The sequence below is a fragment of the Sturnus vulgaris genome, chromosome 7, assembly GCF_052056855.1.
Source record: "Sturnus vulgaris isolate bStuVul1 chromosome 7, bStuVul1.hap1, whole genome shotgun sequence".
Lineage (NCBI taxonomy): Eukaryota > Metazoa > Chordata > Aves > Passeriformes > Sturnidae > Sturnus > Sturnus vulgaris.
The window spans coordinates 19,127,768-19,146,752 of record NC_142249.1 but is presented as its reverse complement, the minus strand read 5'-3'; the positions used below and the strand labels follow the sequence as shown (position 1 = coordinate 19,146,752).

Below are 18,985 nucleotides of genomic sequence, written 5' to 3'. Positions count from 1 at the left end.
AGTTGATTACACATAGGGGAGGGCGATCATGAACTGAAACTGTAGAATTCAAATGTGATGTGCCTGTGGCTGTGCAACCAAATGAACTGCAAGACAATCAGCCTCCATGAGTAACAGTTAGATGTGAAATGAATGACAATCAAAGTAATAAAGGAATTCTTCAAATTTGGTGAGGCAGCTCCTGTGTATACAAAAACCTCTGAAAGTAAGAGACATATTTAGCCAGTACCATTGTCTGTCTCTCAGTACTGTCACCCTAAGAGTGACAGAGGCAAGAGAACAAACAACGTATAGGAATAATTTTATTTTAAATAAAAGTTAAATCGTGTGGTTTACTTTGTTGAGAAAAGGAAGATAAGAAATTGTTGGCTTTGGCCTCAGTGCAAAGAACAGCTCATGGGTTTTTCATGAGATTTTCAGTGAGTTTTACTTTCTGTGTAGACCTCTAACTTCTGAAAGATACAGAAATTATCTAATAACTTGTTTCATCCCTGTACATGATGGCAGTGAAAACATTTCTAGATCTGTTGGGAATTTCTCTATGCATTAGGAAAATTATGTTTAGTTAATCAAACAGGTTAGGAAGCTTTTGTGTAAATATTTATTTTTTTTTTAGAAACATCAGGGTAAAATAAATAAATTAAATTAACACCTAATACTGAATTACCAGCGATTCAGTAAAACCTCATCAACTGTTTTACTCTCTTACATAGGATGTAGACATTTTTAAAGGGGTAAGTGCCAACTCCTGTTAAGGTTAGATCGTCAGACTAAAATGAGTATTGGTACTAATGGTACTACTGGTACTAATCAAGACTTAAGAAAACTTGACTTTGATAGTAAATTTTTATAATACTGCTTTTCCTGATGCTATTTTTCTGGTAAGGAGAAACGTGTAATGTTATGTGCTTAACTGTGCTTCATTCTATACGAAATTCTCGCAGAATACCCTTTCTCCTGAACTCTGTACGGTAGTTTATAATGACAAGCGCCATTAAAAGCTACAGGCAATGCCTCTGAATGGGGAAACTTACTGCTTGGATTTGTTTTGCTATTTATCCGGAAACTGACTAAGCTACGCTCAGTTCTGAGGGTGAGCGCTGAACGAGCTCTGGAGAGCCGATCTCCAGCGTAAAACAATACGCAGAGACAAACAACTTCTCTTAGAAGGTCCCGTGCACCTCGGGCACACTCTGATACTCCTGCAGATGTCCCCTGTAAGCAGGGCATGTCCTCCTTTTCTTCTCTCCCACCGAGCACCTGGTGCCGCCGGTTTCTCCCCGCCCTGCAGAGCAGCGCACCCGGCGCTCCCTCACGGGGCCCCTCGCGCTCACAGCGGCCCGCGCGGCGGGGGCGGGGCGGGGGCGGCCCCACTGAGGGGAGGCGGGGCCGCTCCGCGCGCCCGTCGCGGCTGCGCCGGCGCCGCCACCCCCACAGCGGGCGGCGGTTCGTGCGCGGGGCCGACGGCCGGCGTGGGACCGAGGAGGGCGGGAAGGCGCTGTCGCTGAACGCCGGCACGGTGATCTCTTCTCTTTCCTCGCCTTTCTTACCGTTCTCGGCACCTTCCCTCTCCCCACCTTCCCTCGCTCTCGACCCTTTCTGCCCTCCCGGCGGGGCTGGCGGCGCGCGGGCGGGAGGCGAGGGGGGGGGGATGGGCGGCGGGCCCTGAGAAGAAAAGCGGTAACGGCCGCAGCGCGCGCGCCGCCCCGAGCCCGCCTTGGCGCCACGTGACCCCCCCGCGCCCGCCCGGCTCCATATTGGCGCTGCGCTGGCCGAGCGCGGGCACAAAATGGAGGTAACTGCGCGGGGCGCGGGGCTCGCCGCCATCGGCGGGGGCGAAGCGACGCGGCTCCTGCCTCGCCGCGCGGAGCTGGAACGGCTTGAATTCCGTCCGAGCCTGCGGGCGGGAAAGCGTGGCGGGAATGGGGTGGTTGGCGGCAACACGTTGTGGAGCCCTTTGCAGTTCTGGCGGCCGCCGCTTCCTCGTAGCTTTCCTGCCGCGCTCCAGACCCGCTTTCGCCTGCGCCACGCCGTGCTGTTCAGCAATGGCGGCGCGGGCAGGAAGAGAGAGGGAGCGGGAGAGGCGGCGCTTCCGCCGCGCGGCCCTGCGGGCTGCGGCCGCCATTTCGCAACGCTCCGGCGTGTGGGTGAGAGGGGCCCGGCCCTTGGCCCGGGGCAGGGCTGTGGGCAGCAGAGCACTTAGCAGCAATCCTGGGGACACTGAAACACGTGGGCGCGTATTCGGGCATCAGTAGGGCAAGGCGAGCCCTACACGTGCGTGCCTTATTGTTCTGCCCTCCCAGTGTTCTTTTCCAGCTTTCCTCCCTGGCCCACCCCCCCCCCCCCCTGCAGCATAGGCTACCCGGAGAAGTGCGGCAGGGATGTTCTTTAACACACTTTCTAAACACTCAAGTTTTCTCGAAACATATTTCAGAAGCATTCGTTTAGTGCACTACGCTGCATCTCGCCGGGGAATGCTGCCACACGTTGTAGCACCTCCCTAATACCTCTCACTCCTGCCCAGAGGGAGTTAAAACGTGTCGGGAGCCTTTGCTACTCAGGGACGTGGGGGAAGGAAAAGAAGAGAACTCTAGTTTTTCTCCACTCTCAGAATTACACATGCAAAAGACCCAGGACATGCGGTGGCATTCTGCCATGATCCTGGTGAGCAGCACAGAGAAGTCTGCACAAACCTAGAGGAATCAATCTTGCCCTATCTGGAGGGAAACAGTCATGATAGTCTCCCCTTGCTTTCCTTTCCTCAAAACCTAAGGTTTTTTGCTCAAGTATTTCAGAGTATGGCAAACAAAAATATTGCTGCTTTTTTGTGTGCGGTATTTTTTACCTTTACTCCCTTCACTGAAAGCTGAAACCTTAAAAAATTAATGTCAGAGAAACCAACAGCTCACACTGGTTTCTGTTCCTACATTAAAAACAAGAGACTGGATCTCTTATCAAAGCAGCTAAAAATAACTTTTTCACGTAAGCAATTATTTTAGCTGCTTCGGGGTTTAATAACTTAGAGAGGTGATGCATTTGAAGGTGGTTCAGTAAAGCTTGGAAACCTATCACATCAGGTATTAAGCTAATACCTTGGATTTTTTTCCCAGGCACACATTTCTTTTGATGTTGGAATACACTACCAACACACTTAAAACTAAGAAGCAGTTTTTTCCTGCTTTAACCATTAGGTTTGGTAAGACACCCTATTATATGCACTTTAGGTCCAGCTTCAATTGCTTACAGAAAAGACCAGTGCACTTCCATCGTATTCTCTGATTGGATGGGTGAACTTCCATCTTGATAATGTCTGCTTTGTCTCTATTAGCTTATTTTATTCTGAAAGAGATAGAGCAGCATTGTGAGTAATGAGACATCCTGGTGACTTCTTTATCATTATAATTTAAAGATTTCCTTAGAGGCTGCTTTAAGTTCTGTAGTTATGCTGCAGTATATGACTGCTCAATGCTAGTTTAACTAGCGTTTAATAACAAAACTATTCTAAGTGTTTTTATTCGGAGTTGAATTGAGTATTTTGTTGGTAATAAGAACTTAAAAATTTAGTGCTGTCAGCCTTAACAACTTTCTGTAGGACAGCACAGAAATAGGACTGAGCAGGGCTGTGTTCCACGAGCTGGTGGTGGGCATTAGCAAGAAGAAAACTCCCTTTTTAACCCTCAAGGCCTGCAGAGGCCCTTGGGACAGAGACCATGCCCAGGAGGTTTGTTGGCCAGTGTGGAGCCTCGCTGGGGAAAGAGCAGGTGACAGCTTCGGAAAGGGATTCATAGTTTCCATTACTTTGAAAAGGCATTTAAATAAGCTCGTCCCTTTCCTCCCTAACAATTCCTACAGCTCTATTTTGTCATAGAGCTAGCTTTTAAAAAGCCCTTGAAGTGTTAACGTTCTGTTTCATATTTCCCTTACATGACTTTAAAAACTGAACAGCTCAGTTGAAGTACTTAATATCCTAATAACTCTTAAGTCAAACTGATGTTTGATTTAAAGGATTTCAAGAGCAGGTTTAACATTGTGTATAGAGGAACTGAAGATAATACAAACATTTGATGTTACTAAATAAAACCTTTAAAATTTGTTAGTGCATCAAATCATGATACTCACGATTTCACAGTTGAGTTAAATTTGAAGCCAGATTTTAACATGAAGTTATGTTTAGGAATTTCCACTTTGAATAACAGCCTATATTGCTCATTAGTAGAGACCTGCCTGCCTTTCCATATGCAGGAACAAAATTGTCAGGATGAACACTTTTAAAAAACCCCCACAACCCAAACAAGCAAATCTCTCGCAGAAGTACACGTGATCTTGTAAATATCTATGCTTTTAAATGCAGCACAAGTACAGTTTTACTGAAGTTTGTTATGTAGTTAACAGTATTGCGTTTTGGCTGCTGTAATAAAGCTTCAAGAAACATCTAAAGTAGTAATGAATATTGGCCAAAGACACCAATACATTAATACTAGGACTAACTGAAGGATCCTAGAAAATTTTATTAAAAAGCCAAAGGGGACATGATTTTTTTGTTTGGATATGTAGGTATAGGTTCATTCACTGAGCTTACCTTTTAAAAGACTTCTATTTGTAATGGTACATACATAGTTCAGGGCAGTGATCAAATACATAATGTGGAAGCAAAAGTAAAGCAGATGCCTAGTGCTATAGACTGCTGGGGATCTGCAGTTCTTGATGTTGCAGGGTAGCATCAGTGAGGGGTTCTTGCACTACTCTTAGTGGAAAGTATTTTTTCATACAGGAACTGTACAAGATCTACTGTATTCGCTAGTGTTCCACACTGCCGGGTAGCTGACTACAAGAGTTCTAATAAGCAGTATTTGCAAAATATTACATGTTTTGGGGATTAAAAATCCAGAGAAGCAGAACTTATGTAGTGGGTTTGGGTATCGAAGGTGGAATTTGCTTGCTGTATATCACTTGTCTTCACAATAGTTTTGTCAGACAGTAATAGATAAAGGTTTACGACAGATTTTAGCATTAGTTTGTAAAGTGAGCTTGACTGGGATTGCAGATGTTTCTTTTGCAGCTCTTTAATCGTTAGCTAAGTAGGCTGAGGCTTTTTATTCTACCCTTTTAAATACTTCTGGGAATTTTTTTTCTGCTTTTACTCGTTTCTTCCTGTAAAGCCACACCTGTGCATTGCAGCCAGAGAAGGCCCTGTGCCACGGGAACTGGGGTAAGTACTGACTTATCCAACCTGTTTTCTAGGTTTCCTAGATCTAAAAGAAAGGCCGAGTTAGAGTACCCTTCCAAAATGGCTGCTATTAAGGAAGAGAGAGAAGTGGAAGACTACAAGAGGAAAGGAAGACGTTCCTCACAGGTGAGAGGATGGGTTTTTTAATTAAAAATAAAGTAGTTTTAAGGGGAAAAGATGAAAAAAAAACCAAGTTAACCATTTCTGATATATTAATTTTTTTTCTACCTTCTTCATCCCTGTATTAGTGGAGTAACTTTAAATTGCAGCTTATTACTTAGAGTTTTAAGGGGTTGGGTATTAAGCATAATGGGGAAATATTGCTTGTCTAGCTTTCTGTTATAACAAAACTAACTAAATATATGTTTCTGATTAAAGCAAGGTGTAATTATTAAGAAATTCATGCATCCTCAGAGTATCAGCAGGAACTTGATTGCTTCCTACCTTCAAAGTCCTGTTATTAGTGGTAATGAAGACAGGTTCCTCTTTTCTTTTCTTCTTTTTTTTTTCTTTTTTTTTAAGTAAAAATGGTTGCCTGATAGTCACTGCGAATGAAAGCGAGCTGTACTAAGTAAAAATAACTGTTTTCTTTTGCTTCTAGCAGAAATACCGTAGACTGAATAAGGTGCGTAGTATAGAGAAGATGTTGGGGCTGTTTTTGGGAGGATGGGAGCTAGTTACTTTTGGGGCAGGGTGTGGAAGTGGGAGGGGGGGAAGTTCTTAATACCCTTCAGAAAATAATTCTAAGATGAGCAAAAGGGGTATTAAACGTGCTTATATAGTTTATAATGGAGACATTTTCTCTTTGTTTACTTGAATTTGTTTGCTTTCTAACATTACCTTTCCAGGTTGCCCGAATATTTTAGCTAGTTCAAACCAACTTTTTTGTGGAATGATACACTACTGCAATGTGGGAGGGCTATACACTTGAATTGCGAACAAACCTTGTCCGACTTGCATGCGTCTGGTAGTGTATGGTTATTTTGTATTGAAGCACGGTGTATAAAGTCCTTTCGGAAGGAATGTTGAAACTCTCACTCATTTGGACTTTGAATTCAGTGCCACTGGGGTTAATCAGCCGCATACTAAATAAGCTCTTCTAGTTTCACAAAAGTAGATTGCTGTAATGGTCTTAAAACTGTTGAGTTTCTAGAGAGCCAGTTTCACAGGGAAAGTTGCTGAGGCCCCAGTTGCCTGTAAGCTTTCCAGTTTCAGAAGGCAGTCTAGGATTGTACTGCCTGGGGACAGGGTGTACATTTTCAGCCACAGCTCAGTGTAGGTTTGGTGGGCAGGCATTTCTGGGCACTTGCTGCTGCTCAGATGCAGAATGCATGGAAGAGCTCCACTCGAAAATTGCCTCTAGAGAGAAATACCGCAGCTCCAAAAGGCTGATTATTCAAAACCCCTGCCATAGGAAATTTCAGTTGATGGCAGCCTCAGGATAGAAGCAGTATGTATCTGCAGCACCGTTCTCTCAGAAGGTGCCAGGATTTCTGAGAAGATGGGGATTTTTGCAGGAATCCCAGGGGGTTCTAGCTGCCATCTTCCCTCCCCCTCTTGGCGGGAGGTACAATTACCCTGCGCCGAGCGCTGGGGGTTGCGGCGGTGCGGTGTTGGCGGTGGCAGGAGCCGAGCAGAGCGGGTCCCGCAGCGCCGGCCTCGCCCTGGGCCCCTGCGGGCCGGGCCCCGCCCATGGCGCCACTGCGGCGCCGGCCGCGCGCCCCGCCCTCGGCTCCATATTGGCGGCGCGGCCGCCGCCGCTGAGCACAAAATGGAGGCGGCCGGGCCCGCGCTGCGCCTGGGCTTTAGGGGGAAGGCCAAAGTCGGGGCAGAAGGAAAGTTCTTCGCCTTCGCAGAGCCTTGTAATGTGTATGGAAGCCCCTCTGACAACTTACGGGGACAAATTGTGTCTTGCCGACTAAAGGCAGGGGGGGTGGTCTTGCAACTGCTTTCCCCTCTCCTACCAGAGGAGTGCTGCAAAATGGCGTGTGCTCTCCTGCCGTGTCGGCTGAGCAGAGGCAGCCTGATTCTGATAGAGCAGGGTGGAAGTTACACTGAGGGACAGATGTGTTCTGCAGGATTTTCTGTGCAGGAGAGACTGCTGTTGGAAACAACTTGCAGCAGAACAACTGAGAAGCAGCATCTTGTGTGGTAGAGGACAGCACTCTGAAACTCCAGTGAGAATAAACTGCCTGAAAAACCAATTCCCTAATTCTCAGAGAAAATACTGCTTTCTGTTTTTGCACAGAATTCCTATAACACGTATGTGTCCTAAGAATAATTTATGTTCAATAGAACAGAGAAGCTGTAATAGCAGGTATTCCCTCTACTATATGAGAGCAGTGGTTCTCATGCATGTAATAACAATAAGCAGAAAAGAACTTCGCTGTTCCTTACCTGAAGAATTCTGTGGTCATTGTGTTAAGATAAAAGCATTCAGAGTTGCTAACTGGAACCAGAAAGCTAAATAGTCTGGCTGGTTTTTCCTTACATAGGTTTCTGATTTTGGGGGAGTCTAAACATTACAGTTTTGCGTAATAATAAATTTATTTCAATATGTGTAGAAGAGTTTGAAACATACAGCTTTGACATAACCCAGCTTTAACGTAACCCAACTAAAAATTGTCAGTAGATTTAAAAAATTTCAATTTTCAACAAATAACACTTGACCTAAAGCAGTTTCTGTATGCAGTAGGTGTGTAATCCTGTAAAATTAAAAGTTTCAATGTAGTGAGACGGGAGATTGTTATTTTTTTTAATACCTTTGTAGTCTGGACCTCTTGGAAGACACTAGAAGCTTTACTTTGTAGTCATAGGACCACTGACTCTTAATGATTTGTCTGATGATCCTGAGGTGACAAAGCCTTAAATATAGAAGGCTGTTATCAAGAGTGCTGAGCTTCTTTCTAGCAAAATTCAGCAAGTGTAAGGGCAGGGATTTACTTCCCAGACAGCTTTTCATAATCTTAGTTACTGTTTACTGTAGTACAAACTGAGTATTAGGAACCGATGCTTTGCTAAAGTGCTAATATAATACAAAAACTCACTCAAAGGGGCTTAAGCCTTACTAGTCAACCCGAGCAGTGTGGCAGAGGTTAAAGCCTCTTTGCTTCAGATTTGAAGCAAAATGTGTACAGATGGAAGGCTATGTCTGTTTTTATGTAGTTTACCTCAGGATAATGCTGCATCTAGTCTGGTTTAATGCACTGCAGCAGGAACACTGAAGCCTGTTGAACATAAATGCTGCAGAACTGAAGTCATACACAGCATAGCTGGCCAGCACCTCCTGAAGTGTTTTACATACACAAAAGTACTCACTTGCTAAATGAGATTTTAATCTGATTGCTTTTTGTAGGACTTCTCTGACAATGGCAGTTGTGAACAATTTTTTGTGAACTCCTTATCAAATGTATGGAGAAATTGCCTATCTGCTGAAAAAGTGCAGCACTGAAACAGAGCAGAAACACAATTTTGCTCTTAAGCTCATTTCACTTACGTGATAGAAACCCGGGATCTGCAAATTTGCACCCTTTCAACGTGGCTGGTCATATATAGGCAGTGTTACCAAGTGCTATTAAACTTGCTTGTTCTGTGATGCTTGCTAAGTTACCCGTTTTATTCCAATAGTTGTACCCACCACTAGTCATTGATGAGTTGTTACTCATGGCATTTTTTTGTCTGTAAGACATGTCTCACATTTGAGAGCTATTTCCAATAATGCTAAAATGCACATATATATACTTGCACTTTCTTGCTTGCATGTTCTCCAATAATAAAAGTACCAAGTACAGAATTTATGATTTCAAGGAATTTAGTATTGATATGTTCCATAAAAATGCCTAAAAGTTACCTTTCAAAATGGACATCCCCAAAGAGTAGACACTCAGCCTGAGCAGGAGCCTTTTTTTCGTGTATACTGCGTCCTTTAATTTTTTGTAGTTCTGCATATTTATGCTTCATAAAGTGTTAGAACTTCCTTTTATCTAGCAGTGTTCCATCCCCAGTACCTACAGCGTGATGTGCAACTCAAAAATAGGCACAGAATGAATGCGTTTCTGGGTGGTGGGGAACAACTGAGTTACCTAGTATATTGAAATCCCTTTACTGTTTGCATTTTAGCACTCTTAAAGTTGTTAGTGTTTTAATTAAAATCACACCTCATTGTTTACTGTTCTGCTCTCTAAACCCATTAGAAGTCATTGTTTTTATGTAAATGTATTTCACCTATTTGTAGTTAAAATGTGCACAGATAATTTCTAGTAATTCAGTGAGATTTTATTTCTGTGATTTGTATTCAAAATATATTTTCGATTTTCTGATTTTTATAGGGCCATGAGCCAAAGGAGCCAGAGCAGTTGAGAAAGCTGTTCATTGGAGGTCTGAGCTTTGAAACAACAGATGACAGCTTGAGAGAGCACTTTGAGAAATGGGGCACACTCACGGACTGTGTGGTAAAGTCTCTATTACTAGTTGGTGCTTTCGAAAGGGTTAGGTACTTGAAGTAGCTCAGAAATGCAGAGTGCCTCTGTATGTGTTTGCAGGTGATGAGAGACCCACAGACAAAACGTTCCAGAGGCTTTGGCTTTGTGACTTACTCCTGTGTGGAGGAGGTGGATGCTGCCATGAGCGCTCGACCACATAAGGTTGATGGACGCGTGGTTGAACCAAAGAGAGCGGTTTCAAGGGAGGTAAGTTAGTGTTCCAGTTACCCACATATTCTAAGCTTTACCTATGACTTCAAGCACTTAATGTCATTTTTGGCATTTCAGGATTCCGTAAAGCCTGGGGCACACCTCACAGTAAAGAAAATATTTGTTGGTGGAATTAAGGAAGATACAGAAGAATATAATTTAAGGGAGTACTTTGAAAAATATGGCAAGATTGAAACCATAGAGGTCATGGAAGACAGGCAGAGTGGAAAGAAGAGAGGCTTCGCTTTTGTAACTTTTGATGATCATGATACAGTTGATAAAATCGTTGGTATGTAAGCTCTTTAGTGAGAAATAACTTAAGGATAAAAGTGTTGGGATTTCAGAAGAGCAGTGTGTGGAATTAGATGATTGCATAATCAGCTGCTTTACTGCTGTAAAGAATGGGATTGATATAGTGTTACTTTTCAAAGTGTGCACGTGCCTTATGGTAACTTTCTGTGAGGGTTTTACAGCATATTGCAGTGATGTGATTTTCTAACTTCCCTTTTTCACCGTTTTCTGTAGTTCAGAAATACCATACTATAAATGGACACAACTGTGAAGTGAAAAAAGCACTCTCTAAACAAGAGATGCAGACCGCTAGCTCTCAGAGAGGTGAGTTGTAGTTGTGCATAGCTATTTTGTGTAACAGGTTTTCAATTAATGTAATTCAAGTGAAATATTTTGTAGGTCGTGGTGGTGGCTCAGGCAACTTCATGGGCCGAGGAAACTTCGGAGGCGGTGGAGGGAATTTTGGCCGAGGAGGAAACTTCGGTGGGAGAGGTAAATGGCTGAAATATTAGCATAGAATGCGATTTACATTTTGGTTTGTTTTTTGTCTTTTTTAATTTCCTGTGTCAGTTGGCTTAAACACTTAACATGTTTGTTCAGGAAAACATTCTCATCTGTTTTGTGTTCTAGGAGGCTATGGGGGTGGTGGTGGCGGTGGTGGGAGCAGAGGAAGCTTTGGGGGTGGTGACGGATACAATGGATTTGGTGATGGTAAGTGTATTATTCACTTCATTTTCCCCCAATGTTAGAACCAGCTGCAAGTTTTGCCTTCACCTTGGAAGCAAAGTGTATTTTGGTGATAACGTGATAATAGCAATAATGAAAGTGAAATGTCTACGTTGTAGAGCTGTGAAGAGTTAACTTTTTTTTTGTTCTCCCCACAAAATGATAGATGGAAAAAATACTTGTCTGTATTTACCCTTTAAAAAATCTCATCATAAGGTCATGAGGGAGCTGTTTATTATTGAAAACTAAGTGAAGATTCTTATGTCAATTGAGATTACTAAAACTGAATAAAGCAGTAAACAACTTTTTAGTCAATTCTTAAGACTTGTAGTTCAGTAGTACCTCTTTTGAGAGGCAGTTAGATGAGTATCCAAAATGCACCTGAAGAGAAATTCAGCAATTACCAAAAGGCTAAAAACTGCAATTACCAGAATGCAAAAAGGGATGAGTGAAGTAGCATGTAATTAGTTACTTATGTTTATAAAATCAGGACCTGGAGTTTTTTCTCAATTAAATAGTTTAGATAAATTATGTAACCACAATGAATATAATACAGCGAAAGTGCTGTGGGACATTTTTATTGTGCAAGTGTTTTGGTTTGGGATTTTTTGTTAAATGGATCTTTCCTTACTAGTATTTAGCATTGATGTGTTAAGTTTGACTCTTTTCTTTATTCAAAGGTGGCAACTATGGAGGTGGTCCTGGCTATGGCAGCAGAGGAGGTTATGGTGGTGGAGGAGGACCAGGATATGGAAACCCAGGTGGTGGATACGGAGGTGGAGGAGGAGGATATGATGGCTACAACGAAGGAGGAAATTTTGGTGGTGGTAAGATTGCTTTAATTCCACATCCATGGCTCTTAGGTTTCATTTCACAATACCTGAAATAGGGTAATTAATAAAATGAGTTGTATGTCTGGGTTTAATGTAGAAGGCCATGTTACATAAGGAATGTTCTTTTTCATGTAGATCAGCTTTGGTAAACTACAATGTTGTTTTGCCAGTGATGTATTTTTCAAAAAGTTTTGGCTGTAAATCTGTGTGTGGAGGCAGAGTACAGGAATTTTAATGGTTTTGACCATTTTATGTATGTTGTCCTCGGATACCAGTTCACAACATGTAGATCACATCCTCCTTTGTGAGGACTACAAATACAGATTTTTATAAGCTTTTTTTATTGTTTGCCCCAAATCTGGGGAGTTAAGCTGAAAAAAAATCTGCTGTATAGCTTACTATACTCTCTGATCTATGTATACAGCATGTCCATTGCAGTTCTTTTTTTTGAGCAAATAAATGGTAATTTACACTATTGTCATACATGCAAAGTTGTGCTATAGAAGAATAATGGTGAAGTGGTTTTCTGATTTTGAGGGCCTTAATTTGGCCTATTGGGTTAAGATCGAATTGCCTACTCAAATGTGCTTATATAATGTGATGTGTTTCATCTTCGATAAAATGCCAATTCCTAATCATTAAAGCACTAAGGGTCTTCTGTTACTTGTGCCTTTTGCAAAGAGGTAGGATCAAAATACATGAACTTCATTTTAAATTGTTCTAAACTACTACAATTTATTTTTATGTTGGAATTTGGTGAGTTTTGTGTCCTAAGTGTTGAACAAACACGGCTTTATAAATTACTTGTTTCAGGTAATTATGGTGGAAGTGGAAACTACAATGATTTTGGCAATTACAGTGGACAACAGCAGTCTAACTATGGTCCCATGAAAGGTGGTGGCAGCTTTGGTGGCAGAAGTTCAGGCAGTCCCTATGGTGGTAAGTATCATTTTGTACAGAAAATATTGTCGAGTTAAAATCCCTTGTTGTTCACGTGTTTCAATATACACACTTCTTTTAGGTGGTTATGGATCTGGAAGTGGAAGTGGGGGCTATGGTGGTAGAAGATTCTAAAAATGCTACCAGAAAAAGGGTAGGTGTAACGCATATTTATAATGATGATTAATAATGTACAACTGTTCACTGAGAGTAATAATTTTCTTATCCTGTATTCAACAGGCTACAGTTCTTAGCAGGAGAGAGAGCGAGGAGTTGTCAGGAAAGCTGCAGGTTACTTTGAGACAGTCGTCCCAAATGAATTAGAGGAACTGTATAATCTGCCACAGAAGGAACGATGATCCATAGTCAGAAAAGTTACTGCAGCTTAAACAGGAAACCCTTCTTGATCAGGACTGTCATAGCCACAGTTTGCAAAAAGTGCAGCTATTGATTCATGCAATGTAGTGTCGATTAGATGTACATTCCTGAGGTCTTTCTCTGTTGTAGCTTTGTCTTTCTTTTTTCTTTTTATTTTCCCATTACATCAGGTATATTGCCCTGTAAATTGTGGTAGTGGTACCAGGAATAAACAAATCAATGAATTTTTAACTTTTCAATATTTGTGTAGTTCAGTTTTTCCACATTTAGTACAGAGAACTCTATAACAAAAATGAATTGTAGTTTAGGGTGTTTCCTTGTTAGTTAATAGAGAAGATAAATGCATTTCTCAATTACTATTTTGTATTAATTTAAAGTTAACAATAGAAACACCTATTGATTTGCAGTCTTAAGGGGTCTAGTCTCAGTGTATATACGTAACTGTCATTGACATGAGTTACATAGGCATACAGAGGGAAAACATCTGTATGTTACATTATAGTTTGTTTAGATGTATAACTAGGATTGAGTTACTCAAATTAGTGTTTGTGAATCATAGAACTAAGATTTATCTTAATGAAAATTTCAAATTACTTTTTGGTTTGTGCATATTTTTTTAATTTGTAGTTCTGTATTAGTATTAGCGCTTCAAGAAAATAAGGCATGATAAATATTTTAACAAGACCAACTTTAGACACATGAAAGCTGTCTCCCGTCTCATTTGAGATGCATAAGGGATAAATGAAGTTGTTTAAGTCTTGGGTGGAGAGAAAAAGAAATTTGCTTTTTACCTTTATATTTATTGTAATTCCCGAGAAGTTAAGGTGGGGGGAATCAAGTGCCTGTTTCCTTGGGATATACAATGATTCTGTTTCAATAAAACTATACTTCGGGGAGGGTGGCTTGGAATTTTCATCCCCTTTGTCCCCATATCCTTTTCCCTCACACCAGACTGCACTGTTTCAATTAAATGAGGTGTCATAGTGAGAGTAATAGGTATGTTCCTCAATAATTTAATGGCTATATACGTTCTTGCATGCACCCTAGGCAATTTTCTGGACACATGCTTCTGACTGGGAGCCAAGGGTAGCACAGGTGTAATCACTGACAGTCCCAGGTAATGCAATCCAAAAGCCCATTCCCCGTGGGCTCTTAAATAGTAGAATTCTTGAGCTGCTTCCCTGGCAGATGTCTGTGCTCAGCTGAGAGCTCAAAGATAAAACACGATCTAGTTGTTATTTTACCGACTAGAAGCACTCCCACAACGTAGAGGGGTACAGTCATGAGTTCCCACAGGTAGAATGATAGTGTGCTACAACTGGATTTGGTGCAGTGGAGTAGAAAATCTGACCAGTACATGCGGCTAGAAATTGTACTTCATTCTCACTTCTGACCTCCAAATTAAGGCACTGCAGTCTGTCCTGTCCTCATCTGATGTGAATTCTCTTGACTATCGCCAGGCCAGTGCTTGCTGTCAATTCAGACTCAGAGGAGTAGGGACCCAGTCAATAAAAGAAATACTCAGACACTTGGCAATATGTATTGGAATTACTCACACCTGTTTCACTTCTGGGTCAATGTGCAGTATAAGGTAAATGCAATTCCAGTGTAGGAATGAATCTGCAAAGATGTATGAAATGGCTTAAGGCATAATCAGTCATTAATAATGAATTATAATTTTTAAGAAGTGGTAGAAAAATAAGTGTGTTGTTTGAAAAAAATTAAACATATGTTACTTAAATGCTGTTATTGGAGTGTATTTAGACTGCAGTATGCTAAAACAAGAAACCAGTGTCAAGATGGTAGCCTCCAAAATGGATTTCAAAGTCTGCTTATTCTTGTCTGTGGAGCTCTGAAAGATCTCAAAAGTTAAAGCAAGAATTGGTGGTTTAGTGAATGCTTCTGTTGTACGTGTTCATTTGGGCTTGGGGTGGGGGGGAGGCTGTACTTCAATAAAGGCATTTTTTAAACAACCCATTTGGAGTTTGAAAACATGGGGAACTAAACCACAACTCACTAGGGAGTGAGACACCTAACTGCTGACTTTGTACATTACTACGCTAGAAGATGTGTAGACTTGCACCTGGGGCCTGCATGTGATTGCAGGGACAACTGAAGGATGGGGTTGGTGTCCCTTCTGACAATTGATCTGGTATTTCTAAATTTTTTTAGAATGTATTGACAGTGTTCTTTTTAACAGGGCCTCTTGTAGCTGTACTGTGACTACAATGTTAACTTTGAAAAATAGTGTCATAATAAACTTTATGAACAAGATCTGTATGCAACCTTTTAAGAGATGGATGTAAGTGATCGCTTTGTAGGTGGGTGGGGTAGCTTAGCTGTTGTTTGTGACGTGGAAAAGTGTAAGCCATGAGGACAGTGATCCGCCAGCTTTACAGAACCTAGGATGTACTTCTTTGATCCATACATTGCTAAGGAGACTCGTAAGACAGGACTTCAGCAGCCTATTGAGTATGGAGAAGTCAGCCTAATTAAAGAATGACAAGGCAGCAGGAGCAACAGCTTCAACTTCCAGAAAAGTGAAGGAATAAGATACTGTGCTGATAGTGAGCAGCTTTCCCAAGGCTAGTTAAATCTACTTATCACAGCTGAAATATCGAAGAAAGTCTAGCAAGAGTTCTTCACCTTTTGGAACCTCCTTGAGTGATAGCTACTTGAGTTGACTCAAAATCAATAGGTCTAGCATTTAGACCTGAAAGGAAGGGCAATGAGCATAGGTAAGGTTTGCCTTTAAAATTTTTCATGAATTATAAAGAGTGGTGGGAGGTTTTTAAACAAGGTAAGAGTAATTTCTTTAATTTTCAGGTTGAATGAGAAGCTGCTGCTTGACAAAATGGGGAATGTCTTGCACATCCTCTTCAAATGAAGGTTTCTGACTGGGTAAGATTTGTAGTGTATAGTAAAACGTGTTTAAATCCTTATTTCCTTCTAGGCCTTCCTTTGACAGTCTTTTAATATCAAGGGAAGCCGTAAGCACTGAGCAAGAAAAACACAGCCTGTGTCATCCAGTGTTCCTGTTCTGGGTGCAGGCTGCTTGCTGGCACAATTCCTGTTCAAGAATCTTTTGTTCCTGGCAGATACAAAATTGCTTCGTGTCTGAGATGAACAAGACAAGTTGGTGTTTTGAAATAATGTGTTTTGGTTACTGGGGAGTGTGCTGGGGTGGGGGGAAATTGTTCTCTGCCTTGTCATGGAAAGAGGTGCCCCAGAGAAGCCCAGAAAAGCAGTGACTCCGGAGTGGTTCATCGGTTCTCAGCACTGTGTGACGTGCTCCTGCTGCACCCGTTCTGGGAGGAAGCTTGGTATTGGTGCAAGCTGGGATTTCCCTCCTAGGTAGTGGGTCCTGGCTTACCAGGTGATGTTGTATTCACCTGTACAAATCAATGAGCTCCCTTTCAGATTCTGGGTGCTTTTAGGCAGAGTAGTTGAGGCTAACACTATCATGTGATAGCCAGCTGAAATCACAATGGCATTTGTGCAGGCAAATGGAATGGTGATAAAATCTCATAGAATCTTGATTTTATGCAGACTGGAACATTTATTAAGTCTTGGAACAGGTATTATTTCCTTTTCTGCATCTTTGATTGTTACAGGTCCTTTTATAAAGTACTTCAACATTTATGTAAACTTCCTAGTATATTTCTGAGCCTGTGCATTCTCAGGAAGTCAATTTCTATTTTAGTGTTGGTTATACTTCAGTTGCTCTGAAAATAGTCAAGTGGAACCTGCCTAATCAGAGGCAGAGGCATGTTCACAAACTATTTCAAGTACTTAAACTTTTTTACCTGCTGCCTGTAGACCCCCAGAAAGTAATTCCCGACTTTTAAAGACACAGTTAAATGTAATTTGGAAGTAACATACAGAGACCTTCATAAAATCAGAAGCTACTTAATTGAAAATCTCACGATGACTGCATGTATTTATTAGGAAACATTGAGACAAGTTTGTGCTTAGCCAAGGTTGAGCCTAAATCTCACACTGCAGCAGTACAGTCACATTGCCTTAGAGTAATGTGCAAGCTTGTTGCTGAGGTGACAAGCTTGCTTTCTTGGACCTAAAAGTGGGAAACCTGTGCTTTTGTTCTGCTTGGCAGAGCTCCCACAGGCATCTGTGTGGCAACAGGTAATGGGGAACAGCATTGCCCCTCAGGTGCAGGCAAATGCTCTTGCACTTGCAGTGGTCTTTGGATTTTTTTAACAGTAAAATTTTGAAAATGTTCTAACAAAATTAACAAGAACTTTGTAGTTCACCTTGGTACTAGTCCTGTGTAAAGTTCTAGCTTTTCTTAAAAAGAGGATTCCATGTTACTGCAGACTCGTTCTCTGCTCTGGATGGGTCTTTACGCACCACATACAGAAATAGATAATCACTGTTAGAATTATTTTCACAGTTTGATTAACAACACTTCCGTTAAGATTAATTTGCTTAAATTCCGTTATTTACAGCCAAATCTTTTCAGAAAAAAAATGGCCAAAATAAATACATTCTTAAGGGAGTACTTGGTCAATTTTATCTCTGTTCAAGAGGCACTTCTAAGAGTTAAGAACATTATTTCATGGCTATGTTTTTGTTTACTGGCTTCTGTTGAAAATAGCGTTAAATGGAGATGGGAATGAAAGATGCAAAGCTAACGAAGTACTGGTCCCTAAACTGCAGTTGTACAGAAGTTAACTTGGTAACAAAAATGATACTTCCAGGTAGAGAAGGGAGTTTCTCCAAAAGCAGCCCAGATTGATGGAGGTAACCCTGCTATTAGGAAAACCGAAATTAGACACAGCACCTTAACTTTGATATCCTTCCAAAACTTAAGGTTCCTAATCTTTTCAAGCATTAATTGTGTCATGTACTGAATGCTGTCTTTGGTTCCTGTGTTTAAGACAATAATGTTTTTTCATGTACTGTCTACACTGAGGTGGAATATGCACAAATCAGTCTGTGGTCTCTGACAAGTCTGTGTATCTTAAATGGTGTGGAGCATGTAAGATCTTTAGTATCACTGAAATTCATGTATCTGATGGATGATTCTTTTTCTGCTGTGGGTGCTACAGGTTGACATCTCTCTCTATTAGCTTTTTCCTGAACTAAAGTAATCCAAGTATCTCCATAGAAGAAAAAATGGCCTTCATGTAGAAGATAATATCGCAAGATTGGAAACAGAATAAAATGGTATAACTGGCAAAGACTTCAACAGCAATGGTGCTCTAGTGTGCTGACATCTTGAAACTTGTGGTTACACAAGTTAAATTAGAATGGAAATGTAAAATTTCAGTATAGTCCATAATGGATTGAAATTTGTTAAAATATTTCAATTTTGTATCAGAATAAAGTGTACCTTGTCCAATGACTCGCAATCTAAAATGTGTTGGCATCACCTTTTTTTACTGCTGTGAAGAACACAAAGTGGTCCAGAATTATTGCAACACATTTTCTTACAGGATCATCTTTCCAACTTGGGACTGCAAGCCAAAAACGCTGGGCTCAGGCCAGCTTTTCAGCTTTATTCTTAATAGTTTTAAAGCAGAATGTTTTGATCAAGAAACAAATGGTTTCCACATGGCAGCTGGTCAGTGTATGAGGTCAGCATTGTGATGATGTTTGGCAATGTCACTAGTTACTCAGGTTTGGGAACATACTCTACCTCAGTAATAATAGTAATAAAATGAAGGTTATAGTTTGCAATCTGATGTTTTTGTATATATGAGTAATGTGTTTTCTTTTTTTCCCTTAATGATATTGGGGGGTTTGATGAGAGAGCAGCATGGACTGTGTTGATGATGTGAAGAACACTGGTTTAAACTGAATGCAAGTTGTCACAGACCAAGTTACTTCAGATTGATACTTCACCTGACGAAATTAAAATAAGGCTGCTGCATTAACTG

At 41.2% G+C, this 18,985-nt stretch overlaps 1 protein-coding gene across 34 annotated transcripts; it reads left to right on the top strand.

Annotated features, from left to right (window-relative positions):
• The first annotated feature begins 1,372 nt into the window (after positions 1 to 1,372).
• Positions 1,373 to 18,790, top strand: HNRNPA3 (heterogeneous nuclear ribonucleoprotein A3). Of its 34 annotated transcripts, none has more exons than XM_088167991.1 (14): positions 1,385 to 1,519; positions 5,242 to 5,353; positions 5,832 to 5,852; positions 9,556 to 9,678; positions 9,769 to 9,915; positions 9,997 to 10,207; positions 10,444 to 10,533; positions 10,609 to 10,701; positions 10,840 to 10,920; positions 11,616 to 11,762; positions 12,582 to 12,707; positions 12,790 to 12,861; positions 15,912 to 15,986; positions 18,155 to 18,790. In XM_088167991.1, exons 2-12 carry the CDS (start codon positions 5,288 to 5,290, stop codon positions 12,840 to 12,842), a joined length of 1,158 nt encoding a protein of 385 aa, XP_088024117.1. In that variant the 5' UTR covers positions 1,385 to 1,519; positions 5,242 to 5,287; the 3' UTR covers positions 12,843 to 12,861; positions 15,912 to 15,986; positions 18,155 to 18,790. The 34 variants fall into 34 exon arrangements, with proteins under 34 accessions (XP_088024123.1, XP_088024120.1, XP_014745537.1 ...); XM_088167987.1 differs by having other exon boundaries at positions 5,829 to 5,852; XM_088167983.1 differs by having other exon boundaries at positions 5,829 to 5,852; positions 10,594 to 10,701.
• Positions 18,791 to 18,985: the final 195 nt, after the last annotated feature.

Coding starts and splice junctions, on each gene's coding strand:
- HNRNPA3 (XM_088167973.1), top strand. CDS start 5,288: ATGGCTGCTATTAAGGAAGAGAGAGAAGTGGAAGACTACAAGAGGAAA. Junction 10,534..10,593: donor GACCGCTAGCTCTCAGAGAG/GTGAGTTGTAGT, acceptor ATGTAATTCAAG/TGAAATATTTTGTAGGTCGT. Junction 11,763..12,581: donor AGGAGGAAATTTTGGTGGTG/GTAAGATTGCTT, acceptor TACTTGTTTCAG/GTAATTATGGTGGAAGTGGA.